Below are 24,548 nucleotides of genomic sequence, written 5' to 3'. Positions count from 1 at the left end.
AAGGGGACAAATTCACTACTGACTGTGGCATCACAACAGAAGGGCGTGGCCTGCCATGGTTAGTAGTAAGGTTACATGGCCTATTTCAATCCTGAACTGAGTGAGGGGCAGCGACTGTGAGGAGTCTCTGATTTCCCCCCCACACACCTCTGGTACGTAAAGTATGAGCCCATAAACAAACTCCAAGGAGAAGCCAAGTCCGGCTGGCAGCACAGCCAGGCCCCGCATGTGGCTCAGCCTGCAGAAGGGGGTTTCTAGGCACCAGTACCTTTGTCTCCTGGTTGTTTTTATTCTCGATGCCATAGATCTCCTGAAGCAGGTAACTCACCCGATCCACCTAGGAAAGAAAGAGACATCACTTAGCCTAGGAGTCACAGCTGCTCCATTTGCATTTATTCCATTTTAGTTACTTCACCGGCAACAAGGGAGAGAATGGGCTGGCACCTGGAACCATGCCACAGCCTGAGGAAGGGATGGGCAAACTTTTGGCCCAAGGGCCACATCTGGGTGGGGAAATTGTATGCAGGGCCATGAATGTAGGGCTGGGGCAGGGGGTTAGGGTGCAGGAGGGAGTGCGGGGTGTGGGAGGGGGCGCGGTGTGCAGGAAGGGGCTCAGGGCAGGAAGTTGGGGTGCAGGAGGCAGTGCAGAGTCCGGGAGGGGGCTCAGGACAGGGGATTGGGGTGCAGGACGGGTGTGGCGGGGGCTCAAGGCAGGGGGTTAGGGGACTCAGAGCAGGGATTTGGGGTGTGGGGTGCAGGAGGGGTTTGGGGTGCAGGCTCCGGCCTGGCGCCGCTTACCTTGAGCGGCTCCGGGGTGGCAGCAGTGCGCAGCGGGGCTAAGGCAGGTTCCCTGCCTGCCCTGGCCCTGTGCTGCTCCTGGAAGTGGCCAACATGTCCGACAGTGGTTCCTGGGGGTGGGGTGGGGCAGGTGGCTCTGCCCCTGCCCTTGTCTGTGGGTACCACACCCAAAGCTCCCATTGACCGCGGTTTCCCATTCCCGGCCAATGGGAGCTGCGAGGAGGGAAGCGCATGGAGCCCTCTGCCTCCCCCCTCTCCCCCAGGGGCCGCAGGGACGTGATGCCAGCCGCTTCTGGGAGCAGCGTGGGGCCAGGGCAGGCAGGGAGCCTGCCTTAGCCGTGCTGCGCCATGGGTCTGGCAATTCCGCGGGCCAGATTGAAAGCCCTGATGGGCTGGATCCGGTCCGCAGGCCATAGTTTGCCCTCCCCTGGCCTATACAGCAAAGGAGAGAGTCTGGATGAGCCACCTCCAAGCAGAGCCCCTCCCTTCACCTTCATGCTGAGGAGGGGGCTTCAGAGAGGGATGCCAGAAAAGGGGGAGCCCAGGGGGCCATTTCTGGTGGTAAGGGCAAGTGAGGTGAAGGGGGGGAGAGGAGCGAGTGGAGGCAGGGTCTTGAGGAAAAAGGTTGGGTGAGGGCAGGGCCTTTGGGGCAGGGGCAGGGCATTGGGGACAGGGGTGGCACTAGGAAGTGGGGCTATGGTTCCGGCACCCAGTGACCCCCTCCACTTTTAGGGAGCTTCTGTCACCTCGGCTTCAGAACTGGCTGAGGGGCAGGGATAGAACAGTGGTTACGTCAAACACAACTGATAATACTGCACTTCAAAACGCACTTGGCTCATAGCAGGCCTAAAACAGGAACCTGCAACTTCGGCTGGCTTCAATGGGTGCTGCAGGACCTGGGCCCTCTTGATGGCTTAGCTTTAATCATGGATGGCCATACTGAAATTCAGACCCGCCTGCTCCGTTCCATATAGGAAAGGTTGAACAAACAGCAGCAGCAGGCCTCACTTCTACACTGTGGCAGCCAAGTTTCCCCAACACACGTTACCAGCATGTGGTGTTCTGCCTGCAGATACACATGAGTCAACAGAGACTGAGAAATGGTTCCATATGAGAAAGCTCCTCCAGAGGGTCAGGCTCCTGGGAGAGTGAGCGCTCCGTGAGTGCTGTGCGTTTTGTTCAGAGTTTACCTACAGAAGTGCTCGAGCCCTTGCTGCGGCTCCACTTTAGGACTGTACATGGATAATTACTGGGATGGCATGTGCAAGCGCAAAGAGGTACAGCTGGCAAATTGCAGTAACTGGGTATGGACTGTACTGCAGCTGCTATGCACCCTTGGCCTTGCCATGTGCCCATCTTAGTGCCCCTCCACATGAAAACCCATGGAGAACCAGGATCAGCAGCTAGTGTGGTGATGCCTTGGCCTAGAGCTCGTGTGCATGTAGCAACTAGGTTATAGGTGCAATTCCCACTGGGGGAAGGCTTCTGAGGTTATGGTTTCCCACACTGGGGAGATGTGGCAGGGCAGGGGTCTGCCACTGCATCACGAGACAGCTGGGGTAAGACAGTGCAGAGGATCTTTTCTTCTGTTCCAGGAAAGGGTTGAGTGGGAGACGCTGAAAACTAAGGAGAGGAAGAAGGGCTCAGTGCTCAGAGCAGACAGGGGACTTCCCAGCAGGTGCTTTTACAGAGGACGGCTGGGGCGGCCGCGCTGGCAGGTGCAGTGCTAATCTCACCTGAGCCCTCTACGCACTGAAGCGCCAAGCGGACACAACCATTTATCACTGCACTTTGTTGCAGATGCTATATAGTGAACTCCACCAAAAAGCAAATCTCTCCTGGATCCACCCTGTGAAAAGCCCGGGGAGTGGGCGAAATGGTAGGGCGACCCTCAGTACTGTCCAGAGTGACATCCTGAAGATGGGACATGGAAATGTTTTACTGCATATCCCAAAACTGACCCTTTGCCACTACACTGTGAAGCTACCTGGAATCAGACGCTCGAACTCTCCCACCAGTCGGCCAGCTGAGTTTTGCACCTCCAGCCAATAACAAGAACTTGGTTGTTTGAAGGGCTGTGTCTGTGACTATGAGCTTCAGTGCTGCAGGAAGCAGCACACACAGACGATGCAGGCCAAGTCTAATTATATCCACCCCACTTGCCAGTTTAAAATGCTCTGACTCATGAACCAGCAGCTTAATTCCAGTGTCTCCCCACTGAACTCAGCATGGAGCCTACATCCATGCTGGAGCTGCATTTCAAGGCAATGAGGTCAGTGGTTGGACTTTGGAGTGAGATCCTTCGCAGTGTCTCCCAGCTACAGGCTGGGGAGTTTTAGAATTATTGTGTGGGAGCAGAGCATTTATAGCTGGACATTTCAAAGAGGGCCTTGTTCCATCCTCCTGACTCCTTGGGTGATCAAAATGTGCAGAAGGGGTCAGCTCCGAGGTTGCCAACGGACGGAAGTGTGAGCACTGGAATCTAACCAGGGTGATGTGTTCCCTTTATTGAAAGGTCTCTAAAATAGAATGTAGGATCACACGCCAGTTAGAAATATACGAGGGCCATTCGATTGGGAAATCCGCTCCTCCACCAAGGTAGAATGCAACTCCTGCTAGAGAGACCTTTAGGTATTAATTAGTGCACTACACCCAATCTAGCCAAGAGGAACTCTGCTCAGATCATTAGCTGTGGCCCTTCCACCACCAAAGGGCTTAAAGCATTGGGCAGCCAGAAGATCTCAGTGAGTAACAGATGGTTACAACGGTAGGGAGGGAAGGAAAGAAGTCTAATGACGGTAGGAGAAAAGTTTACATTAATATACACACACCTCACTCCACTACTTTTCAGCTCATTCTACACACACAGGGAGCAGACTAATGCCATGTTAATTTCTGCAGTACTCTGTGTTCTTGTAGGAACAGCTTACGGGTCTATTTTAAAAACCTGGGAACATTATGGGAGAGACTGTTTAACTCCTAGATTTTATGAGCTGAAGAGAAAGGGACAATTAGGAAGGCAGAGAACTGTGTCAGCAAAGAGAGAGAGACAAATACACACCATTTCACAGCAGGAATGGGCTCACCATATTGTGGTAGGCTGAGAACTGCCCTGGCGGCCAGTTAAAAGGAAACAGCTCGCCACTTCAGCAGGCTAAAGTACTAAGGGAGAACCATGCACATGTAATGCAAGTCCGTGCAGTAACCTGCATTTATTTGAATAGATCATTGCCATGTGGGCCAATGCTTTGCCATCAGCAAACTTGGCAAGAAGAACAGGCTGTTTTTGTGAGCTTGTGAATGCAACATTTCTTCCTGCTTTAAAAAAAACCACAAACAAAACCAACCCCGAAGAGGAGACGCTGCTGATTTCACTGTGATTTCACAGCCACAGGGCAGCCTGTAGGCACTCTCTACACTCTACACTGCCTGGGAGTTCTCAAATTCTGAACAACGACCATTGGGGATAATCCCTCTCTGGGCTTTACTTTACACACCAGTTTGTTTTTTGGGCTGAATTCTCTTGCTCCATATCTTGAACCTATTAATGGGAGCTCCACAACCAGAGCAGAGACTGAGCTTTAATACAGCCAAATGCAAAGGGAGACATCTAGCAACGAGGAATGCAGGCCAGACCTTCTAAATGGGGGACTGTATTCTGGAAAGCAGGAACACTGAAAAGGATTTAGGAGTCAGAGAGGACACGCAATTGAACATGAACACCCAGTGCAATGCTGCAGCAAGAAGAGCTAATGTGATCCTTGGATGTGTGGACAGGGGAGCAGTGAGTACAAGCAGGAAGTGATTTTAACTCTGTATGGCACTGGCGAGACCAATGCTGCAATACTGTGCCCAGTTCTGGTCTCTATATTTTAAAAAGGATGTTGAAAAACTGGCCAGGGTGTAAAATGATTTGAGAACTGCAAAAAATGCCTTACAGTGAGAGGCATACAGAACTCAATCTGTTTAGTTCATCCAAAAGGAGACTGAGAGGTGACTTTGTTACAGGGTCTAAGTACCTTCATGGGGAGAAAATACCAGGTATCGAAGGGCTCTTGAATCTAGCAGAGAACGGCAGAACAAGACCCAGCGGCTCGAAGCTGAAGCCTGACGTATTCAATGAGAAATAAGGCACACGGTTTTTAAGAGTGCAGATGATTGACCTTTGAACAAACAACCAAGGGAAATGGTGGATTCTCCATCTCCTGATGTCTTCAGATCAGTGCTGACTGCCTTGCTGGAAGATATTGCTTTAGCCAAACACAAGTTATTGGGCTCAATGCAGGGGTAAGTGGGTGGTGTTGGTGGCCTATGATATACAGGATGTCAGACTAGATGGCCCCTTCTGGCTTTAAACTCTCTGAATCTCCAATGGCCTAGAGTAGAGTATGGGCTATGGTGAACATCAGCAATTCACCCCTCATTGTGGCCTACTACAGATGAATGCATTTCCCCACTGCTTGAGTTCTTAGATGAGTAGGTTTACAGCAGCTTGAACTAGAGCGAGCAACTCTGGCTGTGTAGATGTCCCACAGCAGGAGGCTTGAGACACTTTTCACACTGCTTTGACTCTGGAAAGCTCTTCTAAGGGCTCCTCTACACTTGAAACACTGCAACTGCGCTGCTGTAGACATTACCTACATCGACAGAAGGGGTCCTCCCATCAGCGTAGGTAATCCACCTCCCTGACAGGGGATAGCTAGGTCGATGGAAGAATTATTCTGTTGACCAAGCACTGTCTACACCAGGGGGTAGGTCGGCTTAACTATATCACTTAGGGGTGTGGATTTTTCACACCCCCTGAGGGATGTAGTTGGGTCAACCTAACTTTAGTGTAGACCAGACCAAAGTCAAAAAAGATACCGCTTTCAGCTCATCTTCCCCAGCAGTAATGGTCTAAGCCACTAACTCCCTGCTGGCTGCAGCTACGGAGGCAAAATGGGCCAGCTCTGATATGAACAGTAGAGGAGCCTTATTTGACAACAAGTTTCCAAGATCAGTTCCAGAGTCAGAAGTTTATTGAGAACAGCTGTTTCCAAGTAGCCATAGTCTAACTGCCTTTTGTATTTGCAAAGTTTCCTGGTGTGGAGCCTATATTTTTCTTTACACTATTTGCTCCCCTTTGTTGGAACCTTTGGAGAGACACCAGGATTGAAATGAGTCAGACGGAGCTCCCTTCTCTCCCGTACAGGTGACCCCTCCAGGTTATGCGGCTGCTCCCCTTGCTGTGGATTAACAGAAGTGTAAGGCTCCATGTCCCATTCCAATTCCCTGAGTAACTCAGTTTCCATAGCAAGCCTTCTCCCTCGCCCCCAAGTTTCAGCCTAAAGCAAAATTTAACATGGCTATATTAGAGAAGGGCTATGATAGATTTCATCCTTTGTGCAAGTCTGGTAGAAGCAACTGGGAGCCAACTCAGCTCAGAGAGGATGCAGTTAGTGAATAAAGAAACAGCCCAGCCAGCTGTGTCAGATGTGCCACGGCAATAACAGTATTTACCAAGAACAAATGACAGGTGCAGAAATTAGATCACCGGCTGTAGAAACAGGCAAGCAAACTGAGTTGCTGTTTGCACAGCGCTGGGAAAATGTCCCTTGTTAAGTATTATGATTATCACGGATCAAAGACAGAGTCCACTACTAAAAGATCAACCAGAACAGCAATTTATTAATGATGTCCACATCAAACCAAGGCATCACATCATCTCACGTTTTAGGGGCTTTTTACTTTGCTATTTTTTTCCACCAAAAAGCACTACCTAAAAGCTCCAGAGAGGCATGGTTTTTAAACCTCCCCCACTCACCGAGTTCTATCAGCCCATCAGGACAAAGCGCTCTAACAGGCAACGCTCTCTCTAAAGCAGCTCAGGGAAAATGCAGCTTCATTCAAAAACTGAATATTCACATTAGAAATAAGGCACACGTCTGCCAGGGAAGAGCAAGCCCCGGCACCAAAAGTCTTGGGGAGCGCTGAGTGAGGTGCAAAGAAGAGGGAGACATGATTACGGTGGCGGGAAAGGAGGAGATGGGCAGTTGCACTGCGGGTGGACTGGAACAGGGGAGAGGAGAGAAATGGGTGGGTGCAGAAGTCTTTGTTCAGTGTCTAACCCAATGAGGTCCTGGGCCATGACCTTAGCTCCTAGGCGCAACCGCAATACACGTCGTAAAGTCAAGGTGGTCATTGGTCAGGGTGCCACAGAATGGATGAATTTGTTAGTGGGGATAGAGAGGAAGGAACGAGTTTCCAAAATGCAGAGAACGCAACAGCAGGATTTAGGAAGGGCCTGGATGGGAATAGAAAATGACAACTGAGACTTGACACCAACTCTCCAAGCTTTGGCCATGGGAAGGGAAGCGAGGCTGCCAGTGGCGACATGAGGGAGAAGATCAGGCTGGGTTTTTGCCATGCTATCAATCCTGTTGCTATGCTACAAAGGAGTCTAACTGTAAATAAACTGCTGCTCTTTTTAAACTCCACATCACCGGTGCCTCCGGTCTGCAGCATGAGATGTGCTGGACTAATTCCTCCCTACTGAGCAGACCTGTTGAGATCACCAGCTCAATGTCACAGTGAGCTCAGCCAAATTCCCACGCAGGAAGGGGCCACCTGTAAAAACATCATATAACCAGTTTAAAATGGTCTTCCAGCAAGGGTATGAGTGGAAACTGCACATGCCCAGTCTGCTTCTGGATCAGACTGAATAGCCCCTTCATTCACCACAGCTTGCTCTTCGGTCTTCCGTTACCTCAGCTGAACATCCGTGGCTGCATCTTCTTCAAGGCCCTGTGCACTGCAAGTGCCCCCAAGCCACCTCACCTTACACCTGGCAGAGGGATCACACCAAACGTCTCCCCCGCAAGTCTGAATTCCTTGGGAACCTCGGTGTCTTGGGAGTCTTCCAGCTCTCAGGATATTCCCTTCAACTCTGCTTGGAATTATATGATGGCTTCATTGTTGCTCATTCTGGCTAGGCAACATCCATGCCATCTCTCTCAAGCCCCTCTGCACTGGCAGGAGGGTGGATCAGGTGAGTTAACAGCTCTTCTATCTCTGCTTTCTTGCAGTTGTTCCCAGGTTTCCTTTTAGCTGCCTGTGGATCAAGCACCCTCCATTTAGATCTCCTTGGGCTGCTCCTGTCACCCCAGCTGTTCCTAGGCTATCACTAGGAAAAGACTTCACTTTCCTCAGCGAATAAGGAGACTTGACACATTGTGCAGGGAGAAAACAAGTACAGAGATCCCTGCAATTAGCTAAGACACGCAGATGTGCAAGGGAAAGAGCTAACAGTTGTGAGGAGGTGGCTAACACTGGGATGGCCAAAAAATGGTCCACCCAGTTAGACTTCTAAAGCCTCTCTCACAGAACAGAGCTGAAGGGGCATAGAGTAGATTCTGAGCAGGTGGTGTTTGTGCTGCCCAACACATCCAGCAATGATGCAATTCAGACAGGCCTCAAACTGATGTTGATATAGCTTAGTGAAGACATCAGGACAATAGATATTTCTAAGGCACTTACCACTTTGATATGCCTAAGTCTGATATGGAGACCCAGGAGCACAGAATGACAGATGTTGATCTAAACACAATGCACCACTTAAGCCAGTACAAAAGGTGCTGCCCGGTGACACTACAGGTCCCACAGCGCAATGCTGGCACCTTTTGGCTGCACAGGCCCCACCTGCACAATAAAGAAGAGGAAGGCTCCAATCTGCTCCTTAATCCAGACAAATTAGGTGCAGACCCTTGGGCTCCTGGCTATCTGCCAATGCAGCTGCCTGTTGGGCACATGTGGGCATCTCTGGGATGGCAGCAAACATCTTTACCCAGCACATTTTTTTTTCTGTAAATGATATAAACAAGGACCATATACTTACAATCTGCTTCTGTTTTAAAGGCTTCACAGAGAAGCTGCCATCCACGTGCTGGTGGGGGGAAAAGACAGAGAAGTTAAACAGACTATAAGGAAATAACCAAAGCAAAGTGCAAAGACACTCAATGCACAATTAGTGTGTCCACACAGGGAATGAGTGCACAATAGCTAGTGCACCCCAGGTCCTGAGGGCTTCTTCCCTGTGTAGACAATCCTTTGATGCTGCACCAGGACTAGCCCTTACTTTATCTATCTGCAAGTGTCACTTGAAGCATTACAGGACTAGGGGCCTCATCCCACAACCAGGCAGAGCTGTGGTTTTCCCAGCATTTGCCAGACACACAGAGCATGTGGCAGAGTGTCAAACCGGACTTACAGATGGTCACCATGTGCTCCTGTGACTGCAAACTTAGTTACTGCTACCGCGCTAATGGGCCTCGCTTACTTAATCGACTGTAAAAGCTAGACCAGAACAGAATCTACTCCAGCTTCCCAGCACAAGACCCTTCAGCCACAGCTCGGCTCAATGCTCTGCAGAGCCCTTTGATTTTGTAATTGAGGCAACGTGTGCTCCAAAATTACCATCGGCAGGGGGGAAAGAAAAGCCACAGCTTTTGCTTTGGGGAAGCAGCCACGCTGCAGAAAGGGCTGTTTGGGAGTTTGCCATCCAAGGATAAAGTTACATTCACTGGGAGCACAAGCCAAAGGGTTGCTGTGAAGTCAGGAGGGGCCTCCTGGTGGGATGAGGGAGATTAGTTTTATCTAGTACCTGGGTTATTTTAAGCGGATTGCCTTACAGAGTGTGAAGGGAGTAAGAACATCTCCAGAGACCTAGTGACAAGAGGAAATACAAACACTTTCCCTGCAGAGTTTCACACAGCTTGTGTGGTCTCCTTTACAGACCTACAGGGAAGGAAGGAAGCTAAGTAAACAGAACCATTTACACTGGCACTCCCCAAAGCAGTTCTGTATGGCAGGACAATGGAACTATGTCAAACTGACTGGTAATGCGTCCAGCACCATGCGCTCCTGCTTTGGGGAAGTGCACCGCAGATAAGGGGCTGTAATTACCAGGAGGAGACAGCTCCCTCCACTGAAAAACAGAAGCCAATGAAACAACTATTAAATATATATATATATTTTTTAAACTGAAGTTGTTTGTACATTGGCCTGTGGCCTCATGAGCAAACCACACAGGCCGCCCAAGGGGATGCAGAGAGACTGACTTTTCCTTTCAACCACAATCCTGAAAACAAGTTCATTTGGGCCTCCAGTAGCAGATCCTGGGCATCACCTGCATATTGATAATGGACCCAGCCACAGGAAGCTGCTCAGACCAAAAAGTCAGAATCCCTTCAAAATGTATCTATTGCCAGGCCCCCACTAGGTGCTACCCCAGTGCAGGAGACTGTTCTCATGCAACTCCCATACCAAGCCAGGAGATCTGGAGAAACGTCCCGCGGGTGGAACCTTATCCAAAATGGGACATTTGCCCAGTCGGTTTCTCTAGCAGGTGATTTCCTGATTTCTGAAGCTGCCACAACACTGCTGCAGCTGCTATTGTAACGTATGGAAACTAACTAAAGATAAAGGGAGCATCTGTCCCTGGGACTAGACTCGGACCAGCAATGGGGTTCTCTCAATAGACAGTCTGCCTGTGCCTTTGGTGTCCCTGATCTCCCTAGAGCAGGCCTGCATAACATGCGGCCCGCGGAGCCTCACTGTGCGGCCCGCCGGGGGATTCTAAATCCCCCCCACACGGCGCTCTGCGGGCAGCCCAGAGCCCTTTGAATCCCAGCCGCGGCCGGGATTCAAAGGGCTCTGGGTTTAAATCCCAGCCGCGGCCGGGAGTCAGAGGGCTCTGGGCTGCCCGCAGGGGCAGGGAGACCAGAGCCCTTTAAATCCCAGGTGTGGCCGCGGCTGGGATTTAAAGGGTTCAGGGCTCCCCACGGCTGCCAGCAGCCCAGAGCCCTTTGAATCCCAGCCCCTGGCCACTGATTGCCCCCTCCCCAGACCCCTGCCCCAACTGCCCCCCAGGACCCCCAGCCCCTATCTAAACACCACTGGTCCTTGTCCCCCGATTACCCCCTCTCAAGACCCCTGCCCCTAGCTGCTCCTTGGGACCCCAGCCCCTATCTAAGCCTCCCTTCTCCTTGTCCCCAACTGCCCCCTCCTGAGATCCCCCCCAACTTCTCCTCAGGACCTCACCCACTACCTGTCCCCTGATGAACCCGAGACTCCCATGCCTATCCAATTGCTGCCTGTCCCCTGACTGCCCCTCCGAACCTCTGCCCCATCCAACCCCCCTTGCTCCCTGTCCCTTGACTGCCCCCCGGAACCCCCTACCCCTTCTCCAACCCCCAAACCGCTTACTGTGCCACTCAGACCAGCGTGTCTCTCCGTGCAGCTCCAGACAGTTACTGCCATGCTCCCCCATGGAGCCCACAGCCCTCTCCCACCCCCAGCACCTGCCTTCCAGATTTGAACACCTCAAAATTCAGGAGTGCTCAAGCTCGGTTTGGGCAGCTTTTACTTCATTTCTCCCAAATCAAATAAACGGATCCACTGTAACTTGCTGTAGAAAAAGTAGGATAAAATTGAGCAAGAAATGCTTATTAGGACTGGAATTGCTATTTTCAACAGCCATTGCCTTTTTGTTTGTTTGAAAGGAAGACAGTGAGATTGCATTGGCAAATTCCCCATAGAAAGAAAGAGTGGAACAAAAGAATAATAAAGGCACCTCAACTTTTCCTCATTTATGGAGGACACTCTTATAATATGCATCCAGATCTCCTCCAATCACACAAGCTGAAAATTGTTCCACTTTACTGCAGCTCTGTAACCATATGGGAACCAATCCTATCTGTGTTTTGTGCACATCCAAAATTCCGGCTGAATGACCCGCCCTGGGAGCGAGTTACCAGTGACCCAGGGCTGGGGCAGCAGCAGGGTGGAGGGAGGGGGAGGAAAGGGGGAGGAAAGGGGGAAGCCCAGCGCTGGGGCGGCAGGGGGTGTGTGTGGGTGGGGGGAGAGCCCAGGACTGGGGCAGCAGGAAGGTACGGGGGGAGCCCAGGGCGGGGAAGGGAGGCAGCCAATTTTTTTTTTTGCTTGGGGCAGCAAAAAACCTAGAGCCGGCCCTGCCGGGTTCCCCCAGCTGCCGGAGCCCCGGGCCCTTTAATTTGACGCTGAGGGCTCCCAGCCACCTCTTTAGCTGGGAGCCCCTGGTTGATTTAAAATAAAGTATCACCTTCCCACCCTCAACCTTCCTTTTTGGCCCACAGCTGTTTTGGTGGGGCGGCGCTGGGGAAGGAGGGTTTGTTTCTGCAGGGCTGGGCGGCCCTGGGGCGGGGTGTTTCCTCGGGCTGGGAGGTTTCGGCCCTCAGCTGTTTTCTTTGGAGGAATGTGGCCCTCGCCGCTTTACGAGTTGTGCAGGCCTGCCCTAGAGGTTTGTCACAGACAGGGTTTGTTGGGAAGCAGTGCGAGTGGCTCTGGCAGGTTTTCCATGTGGAGTGTGCAGAACCATGTAGCTCCCCCAGAGCATGACAGCGGGGTCTGACTACCCTACGGGGATGACACTGTTGTTTTGTGTTTGTACAAACTCTTAAGTCTTTCAGCTGCTAGAAAGAAGGCCCCTATATATGAACTGGCATGAAGAGCAAGCAGCTAGTCTCAGCTAAAAATTCCTGCAAACTCAGTGTGTCTTACTTTATAATTCAGACATTTCACTACGGTTTCTATCCTGCTACTTATCGACACCCGAGCACAGGAGAGGCAGGCATCAAACATTTATTTGTGAGACTACCACAGATTTCTAGTGACATCTTTCGCAATGCTCTGTTGAGGAGGTGCTCACCTCTCATCACCCCGCTTCTGTTACCACCTCAGTACCCGGGTGTGCTAGATGGAAATGCAAACCTGCTGAATGAGTTTTGAAGCTAGGAGCTTTTTAAAAACCTGTTAAACAATTAACGGCTCTACAAGTACATCTCCGGATGCAAAAATGACAAGTGAGAGAATTGATGTGGGCTAGGAAGAAGAGAATGGATGTGAATGGGCAAAAGTACAAGGGTCATGTTGGGAACTTGGCTGGTGGCAGCAGCCAGAGCTGTAATTTTACCATCAAAAGGTCAGCAAGACAGAGGGGTCAGGTAATCAAAGGGGCAACACCTACCACAATATGCCCTTTGCAACTTCACATAACAATCAGGTTGAAGCTGTGGCCTAGACCAATGGCTCTGAACCTTTCCAGACTACTGTACCCCTTTCAGGAGTCTGATTTGTCTTAAGTACCCCAAGTTTCACCTCACTTAAAAACTACTTGCATACAAAATCAGACAAAAATGTGTGTCCCAGCACACTATTGCTGAAAAATTGCTAACTTTCTCATTTTTACCGTATCATTATAAAATAAATCAATTGGAATATAAATATTGTGCTTACATTTCAATGGACAGTATACAGAGCAGTACAAACAAGTCATTGTATGAAATTTTAGTTTGTGCTGACTTCACTAGTGCTTTTTATGTTGCTTGTTGTAAAACTAGGCAAATATCTAGATGAGTTGATGTACCTCCCGGAAGACCTCTGCGTACCCCTGGTTGAGAACCACTGGCCTAGAGGAAAGAGAGCAGGGCAGGACTCACAGACAGATACCCACGTAAGTAGAAAGCGCCCCTCTCTTTTAGAGATTTTAAACATGAAGATGCACAGCCCAAAGCATGTGTTTTAAGGCCCTTGAATGGCTATCTTGTCACTCTCTAAGACCCAGATTTTCTCCAGCAGCAACAATGACAAATTGAATCCCACTTCTTGCTTTAGAAGTGTCTGAACAAAGCAGAGATGGAAGACAAGAGGAATTCTAACAACAGATACAAGAGAATACAAGTTCCCTAATGAAGCCTGTCACCTAATGATGCTCTCAAAGGGAAATATGCAGATATTGAATTCTGCAACATTTACTTTTCACATTTACCAGTCAGAGAGCAGAGAAGTACGAAAGTGACTCCAAAAGGTCCCAATTCAGTCACACACCTATATATATATATTACACATACACACACACACACACACCTACATACACACCACACACACAAACAGGACCATGCTGTAGAGTCATCATCAGGAGCATGCTACAGGGCCTACACACTAACAGTAAGGCATGACATTGGAAGGAAGGATGCATGGTGAGGACACAGGCTGGGAACCAGGAGAGCTGGTGTGATGTGGCACTCCATATGCTTTATGAAAATATGCTTGGAATGTGAATATAATGTAACTGGAATATGCTTTATGCAAAAGGTCTCTTGTAAGGTACCATTACAAAGCTTATAATCTACCGAGTGTGTTCATCCTATTTGTATGAATGTATCATTCTTGCATCTGAAGCTAGAAATATGAAGTATTACTCTGAAGTCCTATGGTAACTATGCAAAGTGTGGGCCATTAATGGTGGCTTGGAATCTTGATGGCTCCCATTAACTAGGACAATTGGTTGTAAATGGCTCTGTTTATTTGTAAGCCTTCCTGTATAAATGAGTGCCAGCCAGTGAGTAAAGAAGTCTCACAGGACATGTGAACATGTCACAATACTGGAATCCATCTTAAATCTGGTGTTTTTCCATTTAGAAGGAAGGGTGGAAACCCAGAGACACAAAGTATTCCTGCTTTGTGCCAAAGATATAAAAGGGGGTGGAACAGAACAAAGGGGGTGGCAGTCATGAGAAATCCCCTAGTTAGCACCTGAGCTGGAACTAACATGAACTGTACCAGGGGAAACAATTGGGCCCAGATTAAGGAGGAGTCTAGTCTGTGAAAGAAGTTTATTGGAACATCTTTGAGGAGGAGATTTACCTGTAATCAGTTTCCTAAATGTATTAGGCTTAGACTTGCGTGTTTTGTTTTATTTTGCTTGGTAACTTACTTTGTTCTGTCTGTTATTTCTTGAAACCACTTAAATCCTTGTTTTTATACTTTATAAAATCACTTTTGTTTATTATTAAACCCAGAGTAAGTGAATAATACCTGGGGGAGCAAACAGCTGTGCATGTCTCTCTATCAGTGTTATAGAGGGTGGACAATTTCTGAGTTTACCCTGTATAAGCTTTATATAGAGTAAAACAGATTTATTTGGGGTTTGGATCCCATTGGGAACTGCGTGTCTGGGTGCTGGAGATAGGAAACCTGCTGAGCAGTTTTGGTTAAAGTCTGCAGCTTTGGGAGCGTGGTTCAGACCCTGGGTTTGTGTTGCGGCGGAGTAGCATGTCTGGCTCAACAAGAGAGGGTTCTGGAGTCCCAAGCTGGCAGGGAAAACGGGCTCAGAGGTAGTTTCAGCACGTCAGGTGACAGTCCCAAGGGGGTCTCTGTGACCGAACCCATGTAGGCACGCTCTAAGCGTTTCAGACACTTTTAAAAACAGGGGGAGGAAGGAACTGAGGAACTTTGTTCGGCACTGGTGAGACAACACCTGGAATATCGTGTCTAGTTTTGGTCCCCCCACAGAAGGGATGTGGACAAATTAGAAAGAGTCCAGCAGAGGGCAACAAAAATGATTAGGAGGCTGGGGTACATGACTTACGAGGGGAGGCTGAGGGAACTGGGGTTATTTAGTCTGCAGAAGAGAAGAGTGAGGGGGGATTTGATAGCAACCTTCAACTACCTGAAGTGGGGTTCCAAAGAGGATGGAGCTAGGCAGTGGTGGCAGATGACAGAACAAGAAGCAATGGTCTCAAGTTGCAGTGGGGGAGGTCTAGATTGGATATTAGGAAACATTAATTCACTAGGAGAGTGGTGAAGCACTGGAATGGGTTACCTAGGGAGGTGGTGGACTCTCCATCCTTAGAGGTTTTTAAGGCCCGGCTTGACAAAGCCCTGGCTGGGATGATTTAGTTGGTGTTGGTCCTGCTTTGAGCAGGGGATTGGATTACATGACCTCCTAAGTTCTCTTCCAACCCTATGATTCTATGAAGACTGAAAATCAGGGTGTTAAACTTCATTTGTTGCAGATGACATTTGGAAATGGAAGTGGTAGCCTTGCAAAGAAGTCCACTGAAAAGCAACTTACAAGGCATTTCTACCCTGAAGAGGGACGTGTCAAAACAGCCCCGCCTTACTCAATATGCCTTCTCCCTGGGGGTATTCAGAGCCAGAACTCTTTACACACTACAAGTGATTACTCCGTTTTATGGCTAGGAGTGCTCCAAAACCAGCCCCGCTCTGAGAGGGGGAGCTGGAATCTAGTCTGGCTCTTGCACCACCCAAATTATCTCAGTAGCATCCCACTGGAAAATCGTTGCTGATGAAGAGTGAGCCAGAGAGAGCACGGGGGAGTGTGCGGGGCTGGTAGGAAAGCCATCTCTTTAGTTGCCAGCTGTGTAGATTTGATCTCGAGTCATGGACACAATTAACAATTAAAATGGAGCCCCATGATGCCATTTTCAGAGCAGAACTGTATTTAACTCATCTAGCTGGCATGTCTAGAGTTGGAACACATTTACAAATTTACATGCAAAGAATGCTAGAGATGAGACTCCAAGGCACTGTGCTTTTTTCCATTTCCTCCGTGTTCCTGGGGACACTCAAGGGGCAACTAGTCAGTTACAACCCAGAAAAGAAGCGGTTGATTGAGATATTTTGGGGACGGGAGAGGAGATTTACTGCAAGACAATTAATAGCCCTGGGAAATATCTAGCAGATCGATAAGTGTGTACATATGTAAGCACACATCTGTTCACTGAGGGAGTCGTAAAAAGGAAAGAACTGCATCATTAACATGAAACACAAAAAGACTCAAGAGCCCTATTTTCCAGTCAGACACCAAGCTGCCAAGTCTACTCCTTTGACAGAGCTGCGAGGCCAGCAGACTATACCCGTACTGCCGAGGTTACGTTTGTTTTACCAATACATAAACAGCAAATTACTGAAGCCCGCTGGTATGTCAGAGTTCTGCGAGCATCCTTCTCCGTTTGCTCTGGTGACTCCGGCAGTAATTGGATCCTTAACAAACAAAACTACTTTGGATTAATGGCCTGCACTTCAAACAGCCCAGGACCTTTCTAAGGAGAGTAAATGTGATTTAAGCAAACAAGGTCAGGGAGGGGCATGGGTGGAGTGGAGGTTGTCTGGAAGGAACAAGGCTGCGGCTGGTAGAGCAGAAAATGTGCAGCTTCCTGGTTGCTTGAAGCCTGTATTCCTTTCATGTGCAGTGTGGGGGCTGCAAGAGACATTTTGCTGAGGTTCCACCTATGCTTGGATTTGCCTTCCCTAGCCTGCCAAACATGGGTGGTGGGTGAACCATGGGCTCGGGGAGGTTAGCCCCCGGCCTCCCCCTTCTACCTGAGGCCCCGCCCCCTTCTCCCACCAGAGCCCAAAGGCCACACACACCCCAGGCCACCTGAGTGCCCCCAGGGCCAGAGCGTCAGGTGGGTAGTGCGAGCACCAGCTCCAGCCACCCAGAGTTCCTGGCTGCAGGCTGGCCCCCACTAGCCCCAGCCTGGGGCCCCGGTCATGTGGGAAGAGCCACAGAGCGCTGGGAAGCAGAAGGGAATCTGGGGCAGAGTGTGGGTGGGGCCATGCAGGGTTGTTTGGGGAGGCTCAACCTCTCCTGGCCTCTGATACCTGGCACCCATGATGCCAAAGTCCTTCATGGTCATTGCACCTCACAAGCTCTCTGTTCAGACTGCAGTGGGGTAGCTCAGCCTTGCGAGCAGAGTTTTGGAGCCATGACAGAATCACGGCAGGATGCATCACTCATCACTGCATCACAATCCCATCAAGCAAAGTCAAGGGACCATATCCCGATTCCATGGCTCCCTTGTCACTCTCCCCATCTCCCACCAAGACTCCTGGCTGCTTAGCCCTCTGGTGAAGGGTCCTAGCTGCTCCCTCCATTTGCTCAGCAGTGGGTACCATGCTCCGGAAATTGCCACTGCAAGACCCAAATGGCATCAGCCAGCAACGTGAATTCCATGCAAGGCCACCGAGAGTCCCAGCCTGCTGCATGAGCAGTCTGAGGGAGGCCAAGGCTGCCCTGGGGATATACACATTGCTCAGTGAATGGACTGATAAAGAACCCCTGTCTATAAAACGCCCTAACGTTAAAATTGTACAGCTCCCACAGTCCGCCACTCACTACCAAGTCGCCTGCTGGCATGGTGCAGACAACACTGCTCCTCAGCCTGCAAACAGAGAACCAGCTACTCCTCTTTACTGCACCACCTCCCTTCCACCTGCCCCCAGCCTGACCCTCTTTCAACCCTCCTGCACTGCAACACCTCACACAGGGCCATAGATCAGGCCAACTCCCCCACCACCGTGCTCCCAAAACACCAGGCAAAGAATAAGCCTCCACACTTGCCAGTAACCCCACAAGACACAGGGGGCCAAACAAGGAAATAAAGGAGGTAACCTGGCCCCTCATAACATAGTCAGGGCGTGGGAGGCACCCCAAAGAAGAAGGTATCCTGCCTGACTGTCCCAGGCCCAATAGGGGACGGCTGGTCTGCATTTAGCCTTTAAGGTGACATTCAACAAGACACAGGAAAACAAGGGCCAGCTCTGGGGGCAGGAAGATGGGGGCGTATGGTTTAGGAGAAGGAGCCATGGGTGTGTCCCACCCCCAGTCTAGGATCAGCTGGGCCATCAGCCCCTCCACAGCATGAGGGGAGCCCCATGCAGTGATCACAGACTCCCTATCGCCCGGGACTCCAACCTCCATTCCACACTGGCTGGACTGAAGGCAGGGGCTGCTGTGCAATGTTCCCTGAAACAGTCTGGCAGCAGGCACTCAGGACTGCCCAGGAAAACCACCAATACCCAGAGCAGGCTGCACCAAGGGTGGTGATGCCCAACTGGTGGGCTAGCAAGCACAGAGCAGCTGGGGAGTGAAGAGGAATGATGGTGCACTCTCAGTCCTTGTGCTCAAACATGGGGCACTCAAGAGGTCTGGGCACTGGACTGAGCGCAGCACCACTGATGCAATGGCCCAGGCAGCTTTAGGTACCTTTGAGTTTTGCTGAGCACCTTGCTCTGCTCTCTGAATATTAGGGAGCCACTCATCTCCACCTGGCAGAAGGTGCGCTTGGCATGCTTCCCCTTCAGCTGAAACCCCATGGACCTCCACATTACAATAGCTAGAGATCTCGGTGCTCTATGCATCAGGTCAAAAGCACCCAGACTCCTTGGAATTACAGGTTCGGCCTTTGGATCTTCTGAAGCAGAGAAAATTCCAGGAGGGCTCAGATCCCCGAGATCCTTTCTGCTTTGCTTGGAGAGCAAGCAGCCCGTGGGCCACTTTGTTGGGGGACAAGATCATTGCTAAATTTCTGCTCCTCCCCACCGTGCAACATACCGCGTGGGTACTAGCTGCTGCCTCTCCCCCAGAGTGAGCTGAGTGTCGGTGTCACTGTGCATCCAGAGCGTTGGACTCTGGGGCAGAAAGTGCTATTGAAATGGAAACTATCACAGCAGCACTAATGATTTCTAACAGAATTAACATGCACCATGGAATGTTGCACCTTCCGGTATCAGTCACAGTGAGGTGCCAATTCTCACAGCTCAGGAGACAAAACTTGCTCCATCACCCGGAGGCCCCAGGGAACAGATGTCTATAAGAAGGGTTTATTATAAAGGCTGGCCACATGGTGCTAGAATATGATGCCAGGAATGCAGAGCCAGGTTCATTTCAGGACTCCAGCTCCGTAACCACAGGAAGCTGGGCGCTATGCGAGAGTGGGGAGCTCGGTCTTCTCAAGCAGACAGTGGCGAGACAAACCCCATCCCTCCCACTGTCCTGCATACAAATTACACTGGCAGTGGATTTGGCTCTAGCTACTGCCAAGAGGGCACGAAGGCGGCAGCGAGGGGAATAACGAAGGGTCTTCGGGGAGCAGGGAACGGTGAACGTCTGGCTACAGATGTTAATTCACTGGGCACCATGCAACATCACTCATTTTTGTCTCACATGGAACAAGGGTCTGATCCTTCCCATAATCTCGTCATAGTCCCAAAGAGTCACCTAGAGGACTTCCTCCTGCAGGCAACAGCCTGGCTCTGACCATCGCAGGCTTCAATACCTGCCCTCCTCTCGCCCAATTCACAGTATGGGCAGGGCCAGATATACTGGGAGAGAGCAAGTTTGCTCTTCCTGCTTCCAGGAGAATTTAGGGAAGGGGCAGGAGGGAATTCCCAGAGGAGGTGAGAGCTGCCCTTTTCCTTGTGCTAACAGTTCCCTAGCTGGCAGATGGCACCCCCAGCGGTGCTCTCTCCACTCACCGGAGGGCCCCCCCACGGCTCGGAAAAAGAAAAGTAAACATGCTGCTCCCTCCGATTGCTCTCCCAGCCCCTCCTGCCTCGCCTTCAAGCGCAGCTTGCATCACTGCACTCCCTGAACAACCTCTAGATTCCCACTAAGAGGCTTTAGCAGCTGCAGCATGGAGCAGCAGTAGCTGCACTGCCATCAGAATCTGCCTGCCGCAGGGGGAGACGCAATCAATACAAGGACCTATCCATACAGAAGAGTTCCCTGTAATATACCATGGTTTAGGCTTGCCCTCTGGCTGGGAATAAGCTGCTACTACTACCATGATCCCAAACACTGAGAGCCCTGGTCTTCACATATGACGTAGCACCAGTCTGTAACAGGATTTAGTCTCAGACCAAAGAGTCATAGCAGATCTGGTCCTGCAGATGGATCTTAAGGCTCTGACCATACTCCCATGACAGCCTTCTTTTGTCTAAACACCACCACATTTAAACATCCTGGATGCTGGAATCATTCCAATCCTCAGGGGGCCAGGAGCTGTTGCCTACAATTGTCTGGTTGACCACCATAACTCTATGTACTGAATACACCTGTATGTTACGTATTATGGTAGCGTCCAGGAGCCCCAGTCCTGGACCGGGAGCCCACTGTGCAAAGTAGGAGCTGTGTAAACAGAACAAAAGACAGACATTCTGTACCATGGACACTTTCATCCACGTGGCTATGTGGACATAGGAAAGGAAGCAGAATGGCAGGACTCGTTTACCTTTTCAAATGCAGCCAGGAGAACATGAGCATGGCCAGTAACTTCAACCACCACTGGAAAGAGAGAACAACATTGGTTAAAACCTTGAACAGGGTCAGCACCTCCAAGCCCACCACACACAGAAGGAATAGAACGAGGGTTATGCTTTTCACCCCCATTTTTCGGGGGAGGGGGAAGGATTTCATGGCTATTGCTCTGTAAGGCCAATTCCCTTATGGTTTGGAGCGTGTTGGGGAGAAGTGGTTCAGCATGAAGAATGAAACAGCCCAGGTAATTATGACTGGGAATCCAGCTGCTGCACACAAGTCGAATTCCATCCCATTTCCCGCTTTAACTGGCCCATGCTGCATTTTAATCTTTGTCTGCAGTGTCAAGAGCTCTCCCAGTTTATACTGTCCAGGAATTCAGTTAGTGGCTTCTCCACATTAGCCCCTGGAGAATGGTAAACACTTGGGCCCAGAGAACAGCCCAATAGGGCCAAATGGCACCTCCACCCTGCAGACAGCCTGTGAACCACTGACCACTCAGATCCATTTTACCAGCTGCATCTCTCGCAGTTGTTCCGTACAATCCGGCTTCACCTTTACAGACACCAGTGAACCAAAGCAGTGGGAGCAAAAAGCCTGCTGGGTTTCTTTTACTCCCTAAGCTTGTTATCCTCGCAAAGAGACACATCAGGCTGGTTTATCTACAGCTGGCAAATCCTCAATGTTTATTGCCTTATTTTACTCTAGTCCTAGGGATTCCCAATGCATTTATTAATTGTACCAGCAGTTTATCTAGTACGGACACAAACATTTTGGTTTCATTCTCTGGCCCCTTCTGTCCTCCTTCCCCAAAACAGATATCACGTTTGGCCCCTTCCCAATTGGAGGTCTCCTCATTCTTCCAGGAGAGCTCAAAAGCAACTGATGAAGCTTCCAGCACTGTACGCATGGCTCCATCAACACTCAGGAGCCGGGCAAAGATAGTGTGTTTTAGGAGTCACGATTCCTGAGCTTGCTCCCAGCACTGATTCCTATGACCACTTCCCCTTGATGCCTCAGTTTTCTCCTATGAAAACTGGGGATAACACTTCCCTACCTCAGAGGTTCTGGGAGGATTAACCGGAAAGTACATGCACAACCTCAGATGAGAGTATGGAGGAGTCACGAGGCAAGACAAGGGGTATAACTGCCTTTGGTCCTACTCACACAAACACATGCCAACTAGCTAGGGAGGCAGGGAATGTTCTGAGTGACCAGCTCCCAGGCTAGTAACAGCAGAAGGAAATGACTGAGCTTCCCAAGGGAAGGGAGCTCAGTAGTTCCTTTGCAGCCCCAAAAGGCATAAACGACAAGGCGACCCATTCAATTGATTCTGGCTTAAAAAAGCAACATGTGGGAGGAGAAACTATGGACTCCCCCTGCAAGAGTGATTGGGGACACACCGAGCTCTCATGGAGAGTCTTAGCAGGTAAAGTATAGTTGGCAAAGATAACAATGTGTGTATGGGGGGCCAGGAGGGCTGATCCCTCCCTGCTATCAGTGAGGGGGGAAACAAGTTCCAGGAGATTTTTCTGCAAACAAGCCAGCATAAATTTTAGTCTGAGCAATGGAATTAACTTCAGCTCTCTCATAAGCCATTTTAAAGCCAAGTTAGAGATCTGAGAAGCTGAACGGAAACTATGCTTGTTCGTTCAGGCAGCTTGCAAAGCCAGAACTAGACAGTCACACGTTGCACAGAAATCTCCCCTCCTTTAAGGCTTTTAAACTTAGAGCAGTTCCAGTTCCAGCCCAGTAGCTTTATACTCTCAGTTCTGCACAGAAAGGAGGCATCTCCTGGCAGCTTTCAGACAGACAAAGCATTTGGCTGATTGCTCTTTTCATTTGCCGTTCAATTTTATTTAATGCACAGGCCTATAATTTACCAGGCAATCAGAACACCTATGACTAGCTCTTTCATTCATTAAAAGGAAAGAAAAGGGCATATCAGATTTTCTCAGATCCCTTTGAAGTGTCATATACTGTGTGCATTGATGTTTTTCCCAGGAGGGGATTTAAAAGCCATTGCCTGTCTAGGTTATTAGGACAGATTTACAGAGTTTATTAAATCAAATGAGAGTGCACTATTGACTAAGAGGCACCGCAGTATGCACACAGCTGTATACTTGCTTCCTTAGTCCCCATCTCTTCTTGTTCTATTTATCTGGCCACGACAGGCATTTTTATATGTATGCACCACTGCAATATACAAGTATATTGTCAAAGCACTCCCCAGACAGATGTAAAAGTGTCGTTCATTATAAGAAAAACCAAACTTCTTTACCAGTGTTACTGACAGCACCTTAGATTATTACAACTGCAAACATTTTACAACTCCTTTCCTTCATATTGTATTACGCCTGATTGCTCAACTTTATGTTGGGTCATATTTGGGGATTTTTCTCAACTAGTTTTGCTTGCCATCAGTTTCTGGACAGTTTCACGTTTCTGGTTCCCATGCCCTAGCACAACGCTGCAATGTCTGTGCTGGAAATGGAGTTACTGTAAATAATCTGTTGGTCTCTGCTTTGGAAGACAGTATTAAAAAAAGCTAGGGTGAAATCCTGGCCCCATTGACTTCAATAGGGAAAGGACTGCATTTAGGGCAAAGGTAACCGAAATGTCTCCCATTAACTGCTGACATTCAGAAGGAGTGGTAGCCACACAAACAGCCTGCAGAGAAACAAACCTCATGCAACATGAATGGCAGTCTAGACATTATATCCATTAGCCAGCCCTGCGTCAAAAAAAGAGCAATGAATGTTTTTAAATGGGAGAATGTATTAAAAAACAACGAATAAAAAGCTGCTCTGGTTGATTGTCAAGTAGGGCCGAAAGAATTCAGCTGCCCATTAAATTAACCAGAGACTTTCAACATTCAAAGTTAGGTTTCACTGTAAAAAACGTTTGATTTAACAGTGATTTGAACAGCTTGGAAACATTAACATTATTATAACAGCACTTAAAGGTTTCACCCAGATCAGGGCCTACCTGTATTAGACACTGCACATACACATAGCCAGAGGACTTGCAGTCTGACCACACAAAGGGAAAGTATTACTATCCCCATTTTGCAGATGGGAACTGAGGTGCGGCGGGATGAAGGGACTTGCCCCAGGTCACACACCAGTCTGTGGCACAGCCAGGAACTGAACCAAGATCTGACCTAGCCAGTGCCTTAGCCACAAGATCAATCTTCCTCTCCAAATGAAATCTGAGCATAAAAGGCAGATTTGACTGTTACCTTGGCCACTTTCCCACAGATGTTTAAGTCACATTCCTGAAACATTTGAAACACATGGAGTCATTAAGCCCCACCCTGCAGGAAGCACGTGTTTGGGGGTAGCACCCCTCTACAGCTATCTCTACATTGCAAACCAAGGGTGCGATTCCCCTGCTTATGTACATATACTCATGCTGGAGCTAGCAGGGTAGCCGCAGAAGCACGGGTACTGGCGGTGGAGGCATGGCTGAGTCATGCTGAGTCCAACCCCCCCGAAACTGGTGGGTACGTACTGGGCACAGCTCAGCCATGCAGCCGCTGACACCCCTTGTGTTACTGTGGCTACACTGCTATGTATGCTCAAGGTAGCTTGATGAGAGCTAGTGTATGTGTATGTGAGAAGGGGACTCAACCTCCGAGCTCACAGTGCAGACTAAGCCTACAAGGAGCTTGGAGAAACAACCAATCAACGAAAAAGAATCTAGCTTACCATCCCCTTCATCCACTACGGCTTGGATCACCACAGGGAACACGCCACGATCCAAATCAAAGTTCAGCTGAGAAGAAAGAAAAGAGGGTTTCAACAATGAGAGCCAAAGCCCACGTTAAGCC

At 49.6% G+C, this 24,548-nt stretch overlaps 1 protein-coding gene across 4 annotated transcripts in view; it reads right to left on the bottom strand.

Moving 5' to 3' along the window:
• The window catches only part of MGRN1 (mahogunin ring finger 1), a 117,918-nt gene that overhangs the window by 26,029 nt on the left and 67,341 nt on the right, over window positions 1–24,548 (bottom strand). For all 4 annotated transcript variants that reach the window (XM_044981202.1, XM_044981205.1, XM_044981201.1 and 1 more), the window contains exons 6-9: window positions 24,427–24,493; window positions 20,691–20,743; window positions 8,672–8,719; window positions 269–337 (exon numbers count right to left, since the gene is read on the bottom strand). In XM_044981202.1, the coding sequence (XP_044837137.1) occupies window positions 269–337; window positions 8,672–8,719; window positions 20,691–20,743; window positions 24,427–24,493 (237 nt within the window). The remainder of the gene's footprint in view (window positions 1–268; window positions 338–8,671; window positions 8,720–20,690; window positions 20,744–24,426; window positions 24,494–24,548) is intronic.

This window comes from Mauremys mutica, chromosome 11 (assembly GCF_020497125.1).
Source record: "Mauremys mutica isolate MM-2020 ecotype Southern chromosome 11, ASM2049712v1, whole genome shotgun sequence".
Classification (NCBI taxonomy): Eukaryota; Metazoa; Chordata; order Testudines; family Geoemydidae; genus Mauremys; species Mauremys mutica.
Note: the sequence above shows the minus strand (reverse complement) of the source record. Positions and strands in the feature narration are given on the sequence as shown.